Source organism: Ursus arctos, unplaced genomic scaffold, assembly GCF_023065955.2.
Source record: "Ursus arctos isolate Adak ecotype North America unplaced genomic scaffold, UrsArc2.0 scaffold_5, whole genome shotgun sequence".
NCBI lineage: Eukaryota > Metazoa > Chordata > Mammalia > Carnivora > Ursidae > Ursus > Ursus arctos.
The window spans coordinates 36,679,544-36,700,751 of NW_026623067.1; the positions used below are offsets into that span (position 1 = coordinate 36,679,544).

The 21,208-nt window shown below is 46.3% G+C and overlaps 1 protein-coding gene across 4 annotated transcripts in view; it reads right to left on the reverse strand.

The window, feature by feature from the left end:
- Positions 1-21,208, reverse strand: part of SIL1 (SIL1 nucleotide exchange factor) — a 250,710-nt gene that overhangs the window by 140,657 nt on the left and 88,845 nt on the right. For 3 of the 4 annotated variants that reach the window (XM_026508088.4, XM_057307160.1, XM_026508089.4), the window contains 2 exons: positions 16,540-16,654; positions 9,952-10,087 (listed from right to left, as the gene is read on the reverse strand). In XM_026508088.4, the coding sequence (XP_026363873.2) occupies positions 9,952-10,087; positions 16,540-16,654 (251 nt within the window). Of the gene's footprint in view, positions 1-9,951; positions 10,088-16,539; positions 16,655-19,369; positions 19,491-21,208 lie in introns of all 4 variants that reach the window. The other variant, XM_026508090.4, reaches the window with a different exon arrangement.

Consider the following 21,208-nt stretch of genomic DNA (forward strand, 5'->3'; position numbering starts at 1 on the left):
ACAGGGCTATTTAATCCACTGTGTTTAGGGACATCTGGATCTACTCCTAAAATCCCTAAGATTTAATCTAGGAAACAAAGCTTGAATAATTCTGCATCCTCTTCAATAATTTCCCCCTCAACGTCAACAGCCTCTAAAATTCACATTACTTTGTTCCCACATAGACCTCGAATAGCATTGCTTTCAATCAATGCTCTTACAGACTGAAATCCTGGGAAAAGCAATGGGATTTGGGACCCTTCACTGATGGACCACGGGCTCCAAAAGAGACCAAGAGAAGAGGTAACCACTCCTTGGTCAAAAGAGACCAAGAGAAGAGGTAACCACCAAATCCAATGATCCTGGCCCCCGACAAAGTCAGGCTAGGCTGTCAACCACTCCTTGATGCAGCACCTTGAGATCTCTCTTAAATAATGTATACAAAGCACCAGGGACAAGGGGGTTTCCCAAAAAAATGTTGGTTTTCCTCCCTTACCCAACAGCTAGACTAGAGTTCCTGGGTCCTATTCTGCCTTAGTCATTCTTGGCCCTGATAGACTAGACAACCTCCTCACCTTCTGGCCAAAAGCCTGACTTGGCAAAGCCAGGATGACAGAATGGAGATTAACAAGATGATGTTTGTACAACATGTAGAGGGCTGCTGGGGGGGGGGGGGGGGGGCGGATAGAGGTAGTTTTCTTTTTTCTCCCTAGGCAAAAAAAAATTTTTTACAAATATACCCTATTACTATTGCACGAAAGCTCACCTCTACCCAAACTAATTATGTCTACAGATAATCAAATCTGAAAACTTTTAATACAAAGAAATGGTTCTTTCCTTTCAAATAACTGCTTATACAAACCTAAAACAGACTATTCTGTAATTAAAGAAATTAAAATACAACTCGATCTTTGTTTGCCCAAATCAACATATTATGGGAAATAAGGCAAGACCAACAACCTATTAGCTTATGAACAATATCAAAACAAAACCCCCACAGAAACAGAAATTTAATCAGCCTGATTAGAGCACAAGCACCAAAAGGCTCACAGAGCCCCCTTCACACCAGCTCTGCTTCATTCAGGTTCTTTTCAGGCCTCCTTAAGAAGATCAGTGGCCAGTAGGGTGCCACTCCAACTCTGACTTTGGACACTGTCGGGGACCTACAAAGGTCTTGATATTCCCTGCTTCAGAAAAGACAAGGTTGGAGCCATTTCAGAGGATCTTCTGGTAAAGCTCTCCAGCTTGCCCCATAGGCCAGACAAAGGTCTCCTTACTATCCCAAGGACATTTCAAGAGTCCCCTTAATGATGTGCCTGCCCATCAGGTCTCACACTTCAGCTATCCACGGTCTAGGGCTCAGATTGCTCTAGAAAGTCACCAAATCCAACGATCCTGGCCCCCGACAAAGTCAGGCTAAGCTGTCAAATGCCAGATGGGCCCCCTCTTTTTTTTAAGTAGGAGCCATGCCCAGCATGGAGCCCAATTGGGCCCTTCTTGACACTGGACACCACTTAGTTCTGACCTCTCGATTGTCTCAGCATCTTCTTCACAGAGGTTCTTCCTCATCTCCCCAGTTTTCAAGCACCCAATCAAGTCCTTCTCTTGCATCATCGAAGGTAGAAGCCCTACCCTCAGCCTGGCTCAGTAAACTTGAAGACATCTTAGTGAAGTTTCCTCAGTTTCCCTCTACATCCTTCTCATTGATCCTTGTTGTCTCCTAGCTTCTGCTTCTCATTTCCAAGGCTCATCGTATTCACCAGGCCAAGACTCTCCAACTGCCACCTATACGATTTTATCTCATCAATGGTCTTCTGTCTGGGATTTCAAATTCCTCTGTCAACACTGATTCCTTTCTCTTCTGCCTTCGAACATACACAAAAGCTCTCTCTACTCAGCTTCAATGACCCTGCCTCTGGGAAGTCTTCTCTTCAGGGCCCTTATTCTGTGTTCTCACCTAACTACATTCATGTCTGGGGGTCCTTCCACACCATAAGCCCAGGCAGGCATTCAATGCCCACCGTGTTATCTCTACCATCAAGCATTGATCTGGAACATTGCTGGAACATATAACAGATGTAACGTAAAACAGACAATTTTTTTGATGTCACTATCTCCAAAATTACTGTTTTAATTCTCTTCTTCCACTTATTCTTAAACACCTCAAACCTAGGAGTTTCTATCATCTTTCTTCATTTCCTCATCTTCCATTCACAGCACAGCCCCTGACTGGATTCGACTACACACTCATAGTTTACACTTACTTACATCTTTAGTTCTACTGCCTTGTTAGCTCTCCTCCTCAACTTTCATCCCGCCCTCTCTCCCACTGCCCCCTATCTCTGACAGAGGGGATGCTGCCGACCACCATCTTCCCATTATTCCCTATACATATCTGCCTCTCCAGCCAGGGAGATGTACTCTCACTCTGCAGTCTCTGTTCATGTCATCCCCTTCCCATCCACTCACGCTTCCTATCTGTCCTCTTCTCTACCTAGTCAAATAATACCTCCTCTTAAGCTACCAATCAATTCCTACCTCTAGTGCTTTGACAAAATCAAGAATGGAACAGGTTCTGGAAAAGCGCCTCTCATTCAGCTCCAAGGCAGCCCTTGAAAGCTACTTCTAGCCCTGGTGAGTCCCAACCTTGCAGATGGCCTGGACAGTCTTAGCCAGCAGAGTGAGGCCAATATGAGAGAAAGAAGGGAGGTCAGAGTTACACAGATTGTCTGAGCTAAAGCCAACTCCTGGGCATGAGGCCTGGGACTGGTTTGGCACCTAGTTTTCCATATCCCTACTCCACTTCAAGTTTTTGCTTTCAGCCAGTTTGGGTATCCTGACCTTTGAAAGCTGAGGCTATGCCATTCTGCTAAGTAGTCTTTATTAAACCTCAGAGAGAACAGGTGGATGGAGGAAGCAGAGAAAGGGAAGGGTACGGGCCTAGGGTAAGCATTAAGCATACAAATACTTGTTAGAAAGCGGACGGCCAACAGCTGCTCTCCATCACCACCCAAGTCCACAGATTGCAAACTGGACCCTGGCCTATTCCATCCAGGTAATGAAGGCCAAACCCCGGGCAGAGATGCTCTGGTGCCAGTGCAGAGGTCAGCCAGCTAGTCTCAAAGTGGCCTCAGCCTTGGCAGTGACTGCCTTGGAGTTCACAGGCTTTTCTGCCCTGGCCTTCACCTGTTCCCCCAGGAGGTGTGGGATTTGGCTGCTATGGGGCAGTGGTCAGCCATCCTGGGAGAACACCACATATGGGAAATGAGCGCTCACTGAAATGAAGAGATCTAAACTGTACTCATGGAATCTTCTGGGGCCTTCATGTATTCCAGCCCATCTTCCTTTTCTCCCTCAGGACAAGGTAATTAGGAGCCTCAGAAAATGCTCTTACGGGCCTCAGAAGGCCTGGCATCCTGCTATGCCCCAAGCACTTCTCCTGACAAATTCTTATTACCAACGTACAAAAGAGATGCTCAGAGCAGAGAGTGCTTAACAAAGACTTCGAAGGTGGTTGTAGTGATGGAGATGGGCCAGAAGTAAAGGTAGGAAAGAACAAATAAAGCTCTCAGGGAACCCCCAGAGGACTTGAAAGGCTTCAAAATGGAGGGGTGTGGGGGAAGGCACCATGCAGAAAGAAGCAGCACCAAATATAAGTTCTGTTGAACACCCCATCAAGTTGCTGGAGATAGCAACTTGTGTTCAAGAGAAGAGACAGACTATCCTAACACCACACAAAAACCACCCTGTTTCCTCTATCTGGCCACTGTTACACGTTTCCAGTACTGCACTTGAGCCAGGGAAAGATCAGCAGAAGCCTATTACTACAGACCTTCCTCGGGCCATTACCTTCTGGTGGCAGCCAATGAGTCCCCCTGCACCACCCTGGTAAGACACAGGAGCTTAGGTATAAACAGCCCTTAACCAATACTCACACAGTTACCCACTGCTCATGGGCCTAGACGTGTTTGTGAACCATCCTGGGAATGAGATGAGCCATAAGGAAGATCTCTTCACACTAGGGGAGGAAGGGAGGGTCATCTGCCTCCCAGCCACAGAGTCCGGGAGGTGACAGAAGGCACGAGGAGCTTTGCCCCTGAGTCCCACTTCAACCCATCCTGTGGGATAATTAAAAAAAAAAAAAGTATCTGGTCTTTATCCTTGGTTCCTGGCACAGAGCTACTAAAACCTTTGGAATTTACTGAGTGACAAGAATATCTTTTGTTATTCCAGAATTTATGCTAATGAGATGAGTCTTGAAGGGTAGAGGAAGGGGAGAAGGCAGCTTTAGGTAACTTCAGGATGGGGGCAGGTCACCAGAAAGAGTAAGCTAAGATTACAGAGTTAGAACTTTTAGCCCCATCTGCAGACCTCCAAGGAGAGGAGAGAGGGCTGGAGATTGATTAAGTCATTGGACATCAGTGATTGAACTCAATCATGTATGTGAAATTCAACCTCCATAAAAGCCCCTGAACAACGGGTTTCAGAGTTTCCAATCTGGTGAACATGCAGAAGGTCTGGGAGGGTGGTGTGCCTAGAGATGGCAGGGAGGCTCTGCACCCCTCCCCCCATTCCATACCTTGCCCTACGCATCTCTTCCATTTGGCTGTTCCTGAGTTGTATCTTTTACAATAAGTCAACAAACCAAAGTGTGTTCCCCACTTCCCTGAACTAGGAGTTGTTCTAGCAAATATCGAACCTGAAGAGGAGGTTGTGGGAATTTCCAATTTATAGCTGGTCAGTCATAAATACAGGGTGATCTGGGACTTGCAACTAGCATCTGAAGTAGATGCAGTGTCACTGAGACCTTTAACTTATGGAATCTGACACTGCCTCCAGCAATATAGTGTCAGAATTGAACTGCTGGACACGCAGGTGGTATCTGAGAACTAAAGAATCACACAGCCCGTTCCAAGCTGCAAGGGGCCAAAGGCCTCCCAGAGACAATCCCACAGAGTCATCCAGACCAGAGTCAGGTGCTCCTTCAGACAGATGTCCAGGGGCTGCAGGAAATCAGACTCCTCTCTTAAATACTTGAAACAGAGTAGTTGGTCTACTATAAATGAGGTTTTTAAAATTCAATTCCCTCCTATTGCTTGTGCAGATCTGAAATGATCTGACCAGATGGCTGGTGCTCTATAATTCTTGGATTGCTCTCATCAGTTGTTGATGATTTGGATTTTTCTTTTTTTTTTTTTTTTTAACCCCCTAACACGAATGTGTTCCTGCACAGGCTTCCTGCATGCTCCCATTAAGTGAGTTCTTCGTGCTGATGCCAATATTTCTGAGGTTCTAACAGCCTCCTCTTAGAAGTCAGCTCAGGTCAATAGGAAGCCCCAGGTTTGAGCTTCCCTGAGCCCACATGGGACCGACAAGCAGCACTGGTTGATGGGCAGGACAACAGGGCTCTTTGCTTACACACCTTGTCACCTCCACTTTTCCTCCGGGACCCGAAGGAAAGGAAAGCAACAGAGGTATATTTTTTATAAATGTCAACTATAGCCACTTACTATTTCCTATATGCCAAGTCCTGTGTGAAACATTTTACATATGTTAGTCTTGTTTTAGTCTCACATCATCTCTGGGAAGCAGATCTTTTCAGATGAGGAAACTAAGGTTCAAAGATTCTCATCAACCTGGCCAAGAACACACAGCTCAGAAAGAGAACTTTCACGGGGTTGGAGATTCAGCATCATAAAATTTGACTCACTGTTCCACTGAGATCTCAACAACACAGAGAGAAGGCCCTAGCCTCCCCACACCTTCCTTTGTGTCCTCAGTGAGCATAGGACACTTCCACCAAAACATCCAAAACACTCTAGTGCCTTTTTCTGTCTCTGTATCCTCTGTGAGACTATAAGTTACTGGAAGGTAGGAGTCATGTCTCCTTTGCTACTCAAAAAGACAGCATGGCACGGTGGTGAGGAGCTCACGCTTGGGGCCAGACAAAGCTTGTTTTGAATTCTGACTCTACCACTTATTGGTCATTTGACTAAGTCACTTCTAAGACTCAGTTTTGTCTATAAAAATGAGGGTAGTTCTAGCACCTGCCCCCAAAGAAAGCCCGGTACAATCAACACTCAATAAATGTGACCTATTACCTGTATCTCCGGCTACAAGTACAGTACCTGGCACAAAGCAGCATCTCAGAAATGCCCAGGGAGCAGAGACTCCACCACATTTGGCTGTGACCAGCTTTCTGTAGTAACAAGTACACCGGCACAAAGTCCTGGGTCTCAGGGGTCCTCCACCCCAGGACAAATTTCTGAATTGCTTGCCCAGAACCCATAGGACCTGCCGACAAACAGCTTTCTTCTGCTTGCTTGTGAACAGCTGATGCTGAATCCACACTCAAATGCTTGCTGTGCCTCCGTAAGGTGAGACAGATCCCAAAATAAACCAGAAGACAGAGAGAGACAGGAAAATCACTTCCAGGAACAAGTGGCTCACAGTGAGGATGCTGACAGTAATAACAGAGGCAGGCAGACTTCAGCAGAGTGACCTGCAGCTGCTCCAGGGCTGAAAGGCAGGGGCCCAATTCCTACCTGGCCTGGTGGGAAAGCCTCTCAAGTCATGCGTAGGTCCCCCTGGTGTTCCAGGCCACAGCAGGCAGCCTGGAAAGCTACCTTCCTATGAGCCCAGACCATGTATTCCAGTATGCCCTCTTTGGAGGCCTGAGGACAACAGAGCTGAGGTCTTCCCTTCAGAGACCCGAGGGGACAAATGTTACCAAACTGGGGATAACACCTGTCAACAAAAACTAGACATTTTCTTAAAAGTCCTCAAAAGATACTCCACTCCATCATCTTCCTTGTGCCATCTTCCTTCCTTCTGACTTCCAGGCAGAAAAAGCTGTGCTAACCCCTTCTGCTCCCTCAACAAAAATCTCTGTGGAGGTAGAGAGGGAGGGCACTTCAGGACCACACAAGTCTCCTCCTCACCGTAAGTCCCCTTCCCCATCACAGACCAGAGAGGATAGGAAGCCTACACACTCATGCACCCTTACTAGCATCCAGTTCCACAATCAAGTTGAAGGGGTAGCACAAAGGAAGAATTTACCATTTAAATCAGAACTGATTGTACTGAGTGATATCTTGATGTCAAGAATCCTCACAATAGGGAGGGCAGGACATTTCCCCCATGTGACCAAGGGGGAAACTGAAGAGAAGAAGGATCCAGTGACTCGCCCAAGATTCCCTAGATAGCAAAGCTAGAATTTGAACCCAGGACTGGCTGAGTCTAAAGTCTGTCCTCTTGGTATTATGCTAAGCAAAATAAGTCAATCAGAGAAAGACAGTTATCATAAGTTCTCACTCATATGTGGAATTTAAGAAACAAAACAGAGGAACATAGAGGAAGGGAGGGGAAAATAAAACAAGACAAAATCAGAGAGGGAGACAAGCCATAAGAGACTCATAATCATAGGAAACAAACTGAGTGTTGCTGGACGTGAAGGGGGAGATGGGGTAACTGGGTGATGGGCATTAAGGAGGGAACGTGATGCAATGAGCACTGGGTGTTATATGCAACTGATCAATCACTGAACTCTACATCTGAAACTACTAATACACTATATGTTAACTAACTGAATATAAATAAACATAAATAAGTAAAAAGTAAGGTCTGTCCTCTTAACTGCTAAATTATACTACCTCCCCATTCATCGATCAAACAAGTTCCCACAACTGGCTACATTCCTTTTAACATTCCTTCAAGTAGCTGTGTTGGAAGCTCCCAGGCAGCATTCAGAATGTGGGGCATTAAATATTATACTCTGACTGAAGCCAAGTGCCGGCTATCCACACAGACCACCGAGAGGTCAATTTGCTGCCAACAGATGCACATACAAAACCTTAATATAACCAACAGAACACCTCAATCCTGTACTAGGGCCCAACACAGTCTTCTCTGCCTCCACTGGTCTGACTCCACAGCAGCACACTCTGAATCACCCCACATCACACACTCAGGCCTGAATAAGCTGCTCACCTAACCTTCCCTCACCCATGCCACTTTGAGGGTGAGTGTAGGCAAAAACACTCTTGGGATGGGGCAGGCATGACTAGAACCAGAACTGCTTTGTCCCCGGAGCTGTGGGGCCTGAGTGTCTGTGCTCAGCCACAACATATCACCTTTGGGGCAGTTTCAAGGTAATTTGGTGCAGATTTTACAAGAGGCTCTTGAGAAACTAGAAGGCAGAGGGTGATGTCAATGGGGTATCAAGTTAAATGTGAAAATCAGTGTTCCACTCTAATTCTCCAGAAGGTGTTCAGAGCCCTCAGCTTGCCCTTGTCACAAATGCTCCGGTTCTCCCTCCCCCAGCTAGAGAGGGGGGCTCTTTTGTTTAGCATTAACATAGCAGCCCCACTGCCAGAGGGGGCTTGGCAAGGGCCCCAGGTCAGAACTTTCAGGCTTGTTCTACAATGCGGACCAGGGCCTTGAAGAGTGCCACAGGAACAAAGACACTAGGATTGGGGTCATGGGACACTGAACTCATCTGCTCCAGGCACTTGCCTGGTTACAAGTGGTGTAAGCAGGGGCGCCTGGGTGGCACAGCGGTTAAGCGCCTGCCTTCGGCTCAGGGCGTGATCCCGGCATTATGGGATCGAGCCCCACATCAGGCTCTTCAGCTATGAGCCTGCTTCTTCCTCTCCCACTCCCCCTGCTTATGTTCCCTCTCTCGCTGTCTGTCTCTGTCTCTGTCAAATAAATAAATAAATAAATCTTTAAAAAAAAAAACAAAAAAAAACAAGTGGTGTAAGCACTTTTAACCCCATAAAACCAGTGGAAACAGCCCACATATCCCATGCCCCATCCCGGTGAGCCATCTTGTTTTGGTCCATAAGGCTCAGGGAGTTCAGTTCTCAGAGAAGCTGGAGGAGGACAGCCAGAGGTCAGATCTGCTGAACCCCATACCTCCGTTCCTAAAACCTCCCTCCACCCCATGCTTTTGGCTCCTACTTCACTTCCTTGGTGCTTCATCACTCTTCAGTGGCACCAATGACCTGTATGCAAGCCCAGTGGGAGTGCTACTGCTACCAGAAAGTGAGCTGGCACTGTGAACGCTGCCCCTGCCAGCACAGCAACAACGGGAACAGCGAGGACACAGTGATAAATACTGGCTCGGAGCTGATCAAACCCCATGGTGGCAGCTGCCAGGGCTGGCCATCCACCTTGCCACAGAGCAGAGCGTAAACAGCCCACTCTTGAGAACAAACTCAAGTGTCCCCATAGTGGGGCTACAGTCAACAAGGCTGGGACTAGAGGGACAAAGGGGAGGAAGGTGGGTCAAGGACCTAGGACACGTCAGCTGAATGACATAGGTCAATGTCATTGGCCTGTAGGAACTCTGTTCCTACAGTTATGAAAATTGAACAAGATTAAGCACACGAAGCACCTAACACAGTACCTGAATATGGTAAACTCTCCACAAATGCTGGTTACTTTCTAAGCCATGGGCCCAGGTTCATGAAAGGGCTAGAAAGTTGCTCTTTCTGAGGATGCCCCATTTAGAAACCAGGCCAGAACCAGCCCCTGTTTCTTGGCACAGGTTCCTTTAGCAACAGAACACTCCTGCCCCGCACCGGTGCTCAGTACTCTCCCGTGAACAATATTTCAGCAGCATTGAGCCGAGCAGCAGAGCCTAAAATAGCATTTGCAGAGTGAGGCACATGTCACTGCCTCTCTTGTGTTTCAGAAGCACAAGGAAAGAAAGTTTTCAATCACTTGCTCAGAAAGCTCGGCCACCCACCACCCGCCTCCCTTTCAGGGCACTCACATGCCGCAGTCTCTGTTCTGCTGGAAAATGAAGGTCCCTAAGCCCTGCAGCAGCAGTCTTCACCCGGAAGGACCACACTGTTCCCCTCCAGTGGGCCAGAGTGACTGCTCTTTCAAAGCAGCCCTGTGGGGACGAAGGACACGTGCACTTAGAATTCAGAGTGTGTTTCACGGGGAGAGGGCTGGGCTTGGTACCTGGCCGAAGGGCCTGCCACTCATGCGTCGGGTGAAACACCTCCAGGATCTCGGAGTCCAGCTCCTCTTCTGCTGTGGTTTCCTTTCTCTCCACTTCTTTGGTCCTGCTCTTCCCTGGGCTGGTGAGCGCAAACTCCTTCAGAGAAAGGAAAACACAGTCATGACCCACCACAGCTAGGCAAACCAGGCAGACAGAAAGAACATGGCCTGGGTGGTATACCCTTCTCCTCCGTCCTCCTCCCCTCCCCAGCCTAGTCTGCACCCTTCACAAGGTTCTCCTCAGAACCAATATGAGGTGATACGGTTAAATGAATACACAGCATGTGTTATGTGTACATAAGTAAGGAAAAACTCCACAGAGGTCATTAGTATCTCAAGGGGGTTAAGGGAACAACCTGGGGAGAGGGGTTGGCAGGAGACAGTAAGAGCCCTTTGCCTTTTACTTGCCATGTTACTATACTGTGTGACGTTTGAAACTCTCACCTAATTGCTCTGACAAATAAAAAAGATACATTTAAAAGAAAAAATACCCATATGAATGGGAGAATAGGCCCTGAAACGGCCACCCCAGACATACAAAAGCTGCCAGCTGAGGCCCGACTGATTCCTCCGCAGTCCAGAAGGGCGCAATAAGGGCCTGGCCACTCTCCAGGGTGTCTATAGGCCATAAATGAACTCTTGGGACATTACAATCCACGGTGAAAGGGCTACAAGTGGGAAGCTGGGAGTCCGGCTGGGCTGAGGGAGGAAGAAGCCAAAGCTGAAAACCAATTCCTAAAACCTGTTTGCTTCCATCCCATGGAGAGCAAGGAGGATTAATGAGATGGTGTCTGTGGAGCACTTTGAGCTCAGGAGACAGAGATGCACGATAAATACAAAGTATTATTCATTTTGCTCCTTCCCGGCCTCCCATTCTTCCTGTCCCATTTTTAAACCTTTCTTGCATAAAAGCAGTAGGGCCTCAGGAAACTAACCAGAGGGTTCCAGAGCTCTGGGATAGCAAGAAGGAACCCCCACTAGCATACTGGGAGGTTACTTCAGCCTTTCCACCTCCGGAATCTTCCCCTAGTAACAGTGAGCATATTTCGTGAATTCCTATGAACCCAAACCTGAGCTAGGACCTTTACATATGTCTTATTTTTGTTTCCCAACAATCCTAACCTTGCATGGGAGGTAGCAATGCATTTCTTCCAAGCAGCACCCCAGCTCCAGATAGGTATCCCCACCTACCTGATACTTGTGGGTCTAACCCTTAAGTAGCTGTCAGAGGAAAGGGCAAGGCATTTAGTTAATGGTGATGACAATGTAAAGCCCCTCCAAGGCTTTTTACATTTTAACAAGAAATAAAGGCATGAAATTCAGATGACAGGATTTCCGATCTTGTTAAAGGACCTGTAAGGAAGAGATCTTGGACAAGAAGAAGCCCTCAAATCATGTCACAAGAAAATAACAAAGACTACAGCGTGGTGGTTAAGAGCTCAAGCTCCAGGGGCGCCTGGGTGGCGCAGTCGTTAAGCGTCTGCCTTCGGCTCAGGGCGTGATCCCAGCGTTCTGGGATCAAGCCCCACATCAGGCTTCTCTGCTGGGAGCCTACTTCTTCTTCTCCCATTCCCCCTGCCTGTGTTCCCTCTCTCACTGGCTGCCTCTATCAAATAAATAAATAAAATCTTTAATAAAAAAAAAAAAAGAACTCAAGCTCCATATCACATACCCCAAAGTTCAAATCCTAGTTTCTTGTGACTCCCAGAAAGTTACTTAATTTTCTAAGCCTGTTTTCACATTTGTGAAGTGGAAGTAACAGCGACATCTAGCTCATACATGAGATGAGGCACCACCTTGTAAACCACTAGCCCTGGGTACGTGGTAGCCATTACCCTTATTACTTGTAAAGACAACCATAGGTTCCAGGTTGGATAAGTCTGTGCTATGACATCCAATAGGGACTACACACTATGACATGACTCAGGCAGGTCAGGTTTAGGCTGTGGTCACCTGAGCAGCCTGGCCCATCAAACCTCTCGTACCCCTTCAACACGGAGTTTGCACAGATCTGAGTTCAAAAGAAAAGTAGGAGCCAAAGAGCAGCCATGCTTGTGGGACTAAAAGAAAGGCGGAATGGCAGGAGACATTGGCCAAAAACCGAAGTTTCTAAGAGCAGGCTCTGTGTCAGTCTCTGTCACCAGCGTACTCCCATGCCCAGCAGAGGACTTACTTTACCATCATCCAAGAACAAAGGAATGAAGGAACAAACCTCTCCCACAGGCAGGTACATATTCTGGATGCCTTGGACTGAGGCAAGCCCAAAGTAGCCACGCCTGCTAGAACCCAGGGAGTAGCCCCACATTCCAGAACACAGACTACCTTGCCCACAAAGTACCCAAAGCCTATGTAATCCTGGGCCCATCCATGTTGGTTAGCCTCTGCCATGAGCACCATACACTAGCCTGTGGGACTAGGGGAATGTTAATAAAATTTACCTCCCAAGTGTGTGGGTCAAATGCCTTAAGGGGCCAACGAGGGCTGGATGTCCAACAATGGGGAGTGCTTGTGCTATGAAAACTGGAGCCCTCCTGCCCTGGCTAAGGAACACAGCTGCTACTCAGCTGGACCACCACTGCCATGAAAAAGAGAAAACAGAGAAACAGATTTTTACATCAACTTGCCTTATTTTAGAAAACTAAGAGAGTCAAACTAAACAACTCTAAGATTTAAACTGCAGCTCTTGCTTTAGTCTATTAGCCAGGTAACTCCTAGCAGGTATGGCTGTAAGCAAGCAACCAAATTCTCATGACTAAGAGAAGCAAAAAGAGGCAACAGGAATAGTGATGATGAAAACATGGCAGAAAGCCCTTCAAACTCTAGGCTGGGCCCGTGTTCATTCTCTTGACTAGAGGCTGGGAAAGCCTCTTTTTCTAGATTTCTCTTAAGGTTAATAGAGTAAATTCAAAAAGGAGACTGATCAAACACTGAGCCACATGCCTCAAGCCCTAGAGGAGCTAATAATCCCACCACTGCTCTAAATGTTTTTTGAGCTTCCGCTTGGTGTCACCTCTGAACCAGATTTTAAGCTACACACACACACACACACACACACACACACACACACACACGATCTGCCATTATTTTACAGTACAAATCTATCTTTAGTGCGGGTGATACAAAATTGGTGCTCCTCTGATCAGCTCACCCTATTCACCAAATCTAACTCTGAGTGACTTTGGACTGTTTGCCCAAATCACATCTGACAAGCACTGAGGGCGTCCGTCAGTTCAAAATGGGCATTCCAGAAAAGGATTTGAGAAAAAGCACATCATGAAGATGAGGCTGTAATGGTAACAGCAGCTACCATCCATAGCTCCAGGCTATAAAGTGCCTTCCATGCCTCATAATTCATCCAAGTTTCATCTGTGAAGCACACACTTTCATACCCACTTTACAGATGAGGACAGGTTCTGGGTCTGTGCAAAAATCACACCGCTGAGAAAAGCAGAGCAGAGATTTAAGTCAGGCCGGCCTGGCTCCAAAGCCCATGCAGGAATTTTTAACTCCCTTCTGTGTTTCTGTTCCTAATCATGCGTCCAAATGGCTGTGCCCTGCATGCTGAGGGAATGGAGGAGGGGTGGGGGAGGCAGTAAGATCACCTTAGCAGGTCTACCAGCACATCCCCCCCTCCGAAGACTTTCATGGACCAAGTAAAAAACCACAGTCCCAGAGAAAGGACAAGCAAGACTAGCCTCTCTGTGCTCGGGCAGTGTCCTGAACAGGAGATAATGACCAAGAGGTGACAGAGGGCAGCCAGCCCTTGGTCAACTCTAGGCCACGTCTGGTGCCCTCTCCACTGGCTTCTGGGGGCCCCATTCCATGCTGAAACCTCAGCACTCTCTTTTCCCTGCCACCATCACTCCAAATACCAATTTCTTCTCAACTGACTGGCAAGACATTCCAGCTAAGGTGTTAGCTGACAACAGCTTACCATGTCTCACTTCCTTGCACTTGTATCTGAATAAGAGATTCTTAAAGACCAAACCCTTCAAGATCCAGGAGAATGAATGAATCTCTAATGATAAGTTGACAGACGCTGTGACAGAGACAGACTGCCAGGGCAACATTCTGGAACAGGACCCCTACCAGACAGAGCCCTAAACCATAAAAGCAGCCACCCCCTTACTAAAAATAACCACTGACATTTATTGACCATACTCTGCCAGTCCCAATGCTAGGTGCTCTATATATGTAATCACATTTCATCTACACTGAAATCTTTTTTTTTTTTTTAAGATTTTATTTATTTATTTAACACAGAGACAGCCAGTGAGAGAGAGATGAGCAGGGGGAGTGGGAGAGGAGCCTGATGTGGGGCTCGATCCCAGAACAATGGGATCACGCCCTGAGCCGAAGGCAGACGCTTAACGACTGAGCCACCCAGGCGCCCCCTACACTGAAATCTTAACAGAGAGGTATCAATCCTACTTTCTGGATAAGGAAACAAAGCTCAGAAATGGCCAAATCGCCAACATAGGTGGCAAAAGGGAACTTACCAAGGGTCTGTGCTCCTTCCACTGGTTCCACTACCTTCCACATTGCTTACCTTCTTGAAGTCCAGGATACCACACAACCACACCCCTTCAGCAGCCACACCGCTCCTAAGCTGTGGCATCCCAGAGAGGTAGGACAACAGAAACCAGGAAAGGTGGCTGGCTCCACATCCTACCCTGATACAAACAACCTTTCCTGGGTGGCCATTACCTGCACAAATGCCCTTGGGGAGGACAATTCCAGGCCACCAGGATCTCTTGCCTGGACTTCAGGCTTTGAAGAAAGGATCATAACCACCCCCACCTCCCCCACCACCCATTTTCACTGTTGTGAAGGTGGCTGGCTGCATAATTTGGATTTTAAATGCCAACAGGGCAGCAATTTTTATGGTATGAGAGAAAAGATGCTTCAACTCCTACTTGTGCTTAGCACATGATGAAAGATTATGACAAATGGATACAGCTTAGGAACAGACATAAGGATAAAAGTAGCTTCTGTTGATGAAAGTCAGTATTAACATTTTTCTGAGACTAGACTCAATAGAGCTAATATAAATGGGCCAGAATAATTATGGCTCTGAAAGCTCATCTATTTGGTTGGACTATTATCCAAAAGGGACTTACTAACACACAGTCCTTAAGCAAATTCATCAGCACGTTTTTGTTAATTGTGCATCTGCTAAAGCTCATGATGGGGAGCACCGGATCCTCATGAGTTGCAGGTTGGGGTGGGCGGGGGGGGGGGGGGTGGCGGACAGAGCCCTGATCCCTCTAGACACTTGTGTGCTTTTCACGCAGAGGCTATGCCAAGGACAGCCCCTACCTCATGCTGTGACCAGCCCCACCCTCAGGGGCCAATGGGATCTCATCCTCATTATCCTTGAGGAAAAGGCAAAAAAACAACAACAACAACAACAAAACCCAAACAAACAAAAAACAATAAACCCCAGCACCAGTAAGATCTTAGAGAACATTAAAAGCTCAAAAGAATTCATGACTCCTAACTGCACCTTATCTTTTGCTCCACAAAGTGGAGAGAAAGGCAGAGAGACAACAAATGACTTTAGAGAGAAGGTGGAAGCTTGCCATGAGCCAGAGGTGAACCTCAGCTGAGCTGGATTGCTATTAAATTCATCACAATTGTCATTTGCACTTCAAGGCCCTCCTGCTCCAAAGCCTGCAGCACTTACCCAACATTTAGTAGGAGCCCCTGGGGTTGGGGAAGGTGGCCAGGGGAGGGTGAAACTGTCAGAAAGATGACAGTCAAGGCTTCTCAGGGGAAAGGAAAGAGGGAGCACTGGGAGCTGGTCAAGGGCAGGCTGTTGCTAGGGCCAGGAGCCTTGGCGTGCTGCAGCCAGGCCAAACTCAGAGCCTTCTCGGTCATTCTACTCCTGCCTGTGGCAGTGACAGAAAACCTGAGCAGTCAGGTCTAGGTTAATGAAGAGAGGCCTGGAAAGAACAGGGAGAAAAGGACAGAAGGAAAGAGAACAGAGAGACAGAGACAGACACAGACGGAGAAAGCACAAGGAACACAGGAGTAGAGGAAGAAGCAGAGTCTTACTTGGTGCTCAATATACAGGCAACCAGCTCTTGGGGAGAATCCTGACCTTCCCAATTCTGCCACAAACTGGCTGAATAATCCTGGCCAAGTTACTTAATGTCTCTGAGCCTTGGGATCCTTCTCGAAATGAGGATAATAACTGTAGTTTTGTACTTGGTAGGGTTGTTTAGCCGATTAAATGAGAATACACATAAAGAACTTAATAAACCACTTGGTACACGGTAAACTCATCATCATTATTGATATTATTATTATTGTATCATCATCATCATCATATTTTCTCCAAAGGGAAACTATGCTATGAGCTTAAAACAGAGGCCAGGGGAGTGGAGGGGGGTGGGGAAGGAGGTGAGGGGAGAAGTGCCCATACTCCTTGATTCAGCACATTCCTGCAAGAAAAATAAAAGCTCACTCTACTCCCACAGATGCCTCAGTGGCATGGAGGCTTTCTTGGACCTTACAGGATTCTTCTATTTGTGCTAAGATATTTACCGGGTTCTGATGACTGAGGCAGAAGGTGAAGCAGGAAGCCATCAGTAGCCCAAGCAGCATTTCCAGAAGAGCCATCCTAGAAGGGGGCAGGCCCTGGGGAGCCATAATTATAGACCTGAGGAACGTAAAAAAAGAAAACAGAAGGTCAACAGGAAGCTGGTTCCTGATCCCCCAGCACTGTGATTCCCAAGATGTCACTTGTTCAATGAATAACAGACATTTTCTGCATAGAGGTATCAAAGGTCTTCTACCACAGGATAAGATCTAAAGGAAGCCTCCATCTCCCATAACGAGTTCAGCCACTCATGGGCAGATACGCCTTGGTTGGAAGCATAGAGCCAAGCAAGACTCTTACATGAGATACAATAGCTATGGTTCCTTCCTTCATCATTATCAACTTGTTGTCAGGCTGTACAGGGTAGTATTGGCTATGACAGGAGAGAAGGAAACTAATCAATTTATTTGTGTGTGAACACACTAAGCCCAAATCCTCATAAGCCTTCATAATCATTCACTTCTAAACCATGTTCACTAAAGAGAGATGCCATCAGTATTCCATCAACCAGCAAAGTTCAATATTCCCAAGCCACAAAGCCTAACACACCACTTTTCAAATGACCAAACAATTTTTGGAGGCCAGGGGAGGACCTAAAGCACAGGCCCTAGTAGCTGTGAAAATTAAAACAAAAGGATAAAAGGATATCCCATGTTCATGGATCAGAGACTTAATACTGTTAAGATGACAATACTACCCAAAGCAATATGTAGATTCAATGCAATCTCTATCAGAATACCAATGCTGTTACAGAAATGGAGAAACCCATCCTAAAATACATATTCAAGGAATTTCAAGGGACAGAGAACGGCCAAAAAGATCCTGAAAAAAAAAGAACAAAATTGGAAGACTCATATTTCCTGATTTCAAAACTTACTACAAAGCTACAGTTATCACAACAGTGTGGTACAGCCATAAGGACAGACATAAAGACCAATGGATTAGAATTGAGGACCCAGAAATAATCATGTATGGTCAACTTATTTTCAACAAGGGTGCCAATACCACTCCATGGGGGCGGGGGGGGGGGGGGTCTCTTCAACAAACTGTTCTGAGACAAGTAAACAGCCACATGCAAAAGATGAAATGGACTCTTCCCTTATACCACTGACAAAACTTAAAATAGAACAAAGACCCAAATTAAAGAGATAAACTTTTAGAAGAAAACATATAGAAAATCTTCATAACCTTAGATTTAACAGTAATTTCTTAAAAAGGACACCAAAACCACAAGTGATTAAAAAAAAAAATAAGTATACTGAACTCCATCGATATTTAAAAACTTTTGTGCCTCAAAGGACATTCTCAAGAGAGTGAAAAGACAACCAATAAAATGGGAGAAAATACTTGCAAATCACCTATCTGAAAGCGTTTAATAAACAGATATCAACAACTACAACAATTCAACAACAACAAAAAAGCGACCTAAATTGAAAACATGCAAAGGACCTGAACTAACATTTCTCTAAAGAAGATATACAAATGACAATAGGGACATGAAAAGATTCTCAACATCATTAATCATGAAGGAAATGCAAATTAAAGCCACACTGATTTACTATTTCATATCCACTATGGTGGCTGTAATTTTTTTTTTTTAAAGGAAAGTAACAAGGATGCAGACAAACTGGAACCCTTATACATTGCTGGTGGGAATGTAAAACACTGTGGGACAAAGGTTAGCAGTGCCTCAAAAAGCAAACCTCAGAATTACCTTATGATCCAGTAATTCCACCCCTAGGTATTTATTCCACCCAACAGATAGGAAAACAGTGACTCAAACAGATACTTCCATGTGAATGTTCATAGCAGCATTACTCACAAGAGCCAAAATGTGGAAACAATCCCAAAAGACATCAATAGATGGAGTTTTTTAAATGTTGTATATACATACAATGGAATATTATTCAGTCATAAAAAGAATGAAATTCTGATATATGCTTCAACATGAATCAATCTTGAAAACATTATATGCCAAGTGAAATAAGCTAGACTCAAAAGAAAAGATATTGTTATGAATCTACTTAAATGAATTCTCTTCAACAGGCAAATTCAGAGAGACAGAAAGTAGATTACAGGTTACCAGGGGAGTTACTGCTTAATGGGTTTCTTGGTGAAACAATTTTGGTCAGTACACTAGAGTGGCAGTCATGAGAACTTAATCCAAATTGCTGTATCACTATATATATTATATACCTGAAACTAATACTACACTGGAATTTAAATAAAAACGTAAAAAAAATAGAGAAACGTGTACTTTAAAAAAAAAATGGCAAATGATCTAGGAAAGAAGGGCAAAAAGAAAAACAAAACAAAACAAGCTAAAAATTTTTAAGAAGACTTAGAAAAAGTCAGAACGTGTCAGCATTGGTCCAGACCCTTATAAAAGGTTTCTGTTTGGTCACTCAGCCGTAATATACCTTATGAGGCAGTTAACTCAATAGACGCTTAACTGTGTTTGTTACAGGGGAACATCTCTGAAGAGTATGGTGTTTACCTTTTCTCTTTGCTATTCCTGCCATACTCCACATTCCATCTCAGGAATTTGGTCCTGTAACAGGACTGCAGTGGGACCCAAAGCCCTGTCTGAACCCATTCTCAGAAGTTATTACACCCTTGCCCAGCCTGCACCTTCTCAGAGGCAGACGGAAACTTTCCCTAAGGACATCTGGAGCCATAAAGGAAAACAGCCCTGCTGGACCAGCACTGTGCTAAAAAAGCATAGCCAAATGGAAAAGCAAAGGCTTGGGCACTAAAAATAGCTGCTACACTCACCCAGCAGCAAAAGCCTTTGCTTTCTGCCAGCTTCTCCCCTCTTTTTTCGTCGACAAAATGGAACGGCTGAGTGCCACATGAGCTTTCCCCAGCAACCTGGTTCCCTGGGGCACCAATCACACTGAAAGACAGGGAGTGAGTTCACAGCACAGCATTAGGTTCTGGGCAGGTGCCTGACCATGCCTGGGTGTGTTGGGGGCGGGGGACCAGGCTGGGTGAGGAGCAGAGGCTTCCACATCAGGAGTGAAAAGACTGGAAAGGCCCAGAGAGATGGGTCCCAAGAACACAATGCTCCCTGGAGATTCCTATGATGCCCCATACCTTTCATAATCCGCAGCCTTGGCTGTGGGGAAAAAGGAGAATCAAAAATGGGGGCAGGGAGCATTATCTGGAAACACGCCTTAAAAGAAAACAAAGACTATCCCCAAAGCCACAGATTTCCCTTCCCTGCATGAAAAGTGTTCATGCGTACACGGATGGACACACAGTTAAACACCCCCTTCTCACAGCCAGGGATAAACACTGGAATTGATGCTGGGGAAAAAGATGAGGAGGAAGAGATAAATGAGAATGAATTAGTCAAGGGCAAAGAAGACAAATGAGCAGGAGGAGGAAATACAGAAGAGACTGAGGCAAAAGAGGTTGGGGGCAGCTGACACACACGTGGCAGCTTCCCCACCTCCCGGAGTGGGAAGCGGAGTGGGGGGCGAGAGAAATGGCAGCTCCCACAGGGCTCCCAGCCGCCTCCGTCTCCTGCACACACACTGACGCCCTCAGAAGCTTTTTACGCCAATACTAAAGATGAGCGATCGATTCGCAAATAGATCCTTCATCTCCCCCAATAATTCCACATGGACTGCACACCTGACCTATTTATTGCCTCCATATATTTCTCCATGAAACACAGAGAACATGTTGCAGGAGGAGGTACCAGGGGACAGAGCTAGGAGAAAAGGGGCTGGGAGAAAGGAATGAGACAGTTTCCCAGGCTTTGCAGGGGTACCCTAAGAGCAAGTGCAACACACAGGCAAGGGGAATGGTGTGCTGCATCCTGCTAAGGCCTGGCCTGCAGCCATGCCAACCTGGGCTTGGGCCTTATTCAAGTAGCAGCAGGTGGAGAACATGCAGGCACAGTTTTCCCTGGGCTTTATGCTCAAAGGGGGAGGGAGGTGGAAAGAGGGAAAGGGGAAGTGGCACACAGCTATGTTTTACCAGGACGGCCCACAGCACAACCAGCACCTTAGGCAGCAACAGCAGCAGCAAAAGAAAACCTCATTACACCGACGTAAGTGAGGCCAAAGTCATGGCATCTCTCTGAGGCACAGTTGGCACACTCTGCCTGAGGTTAGTGCCCTTCCCAAAGCTTCCCAAACACTACTTGCCCCACTAACCCTGGATTTGCCTGATCACCTGCCCCTGCACACACTATAGAACAAATCTTCCCATCATCCTTCACTCTCACTGGAGCACAGAGCAACATCTTTACATTTACGGTCTTCTGACTTAAACCACCACCACTCAGTCTGGGAAAGGAAATATATTTCAATGTTCTAACCAGTAACTCTTTCCTCACATATCCTTGGGCTTTGGGACAAAAAGATAATAAGGACTTGAAATGCCCATTTTTTTGCTATCAAAACTGGCCATCTGTAGGCTGCACCTCTACTTAACTAGACTTTGGATGCTCTCAGCAATCTATATTTCCAACTTACTGTATTGTACAGCTCACCAGAGCAGATGCTTGGGGCATGCGTGGAAGGAGGCCTTTGGACTCACCAGCCCTTGCCTCTCTTGGTGCCTCATGTCCTCTCTCCCATTCAGACAGAACTGGGGAAGAGG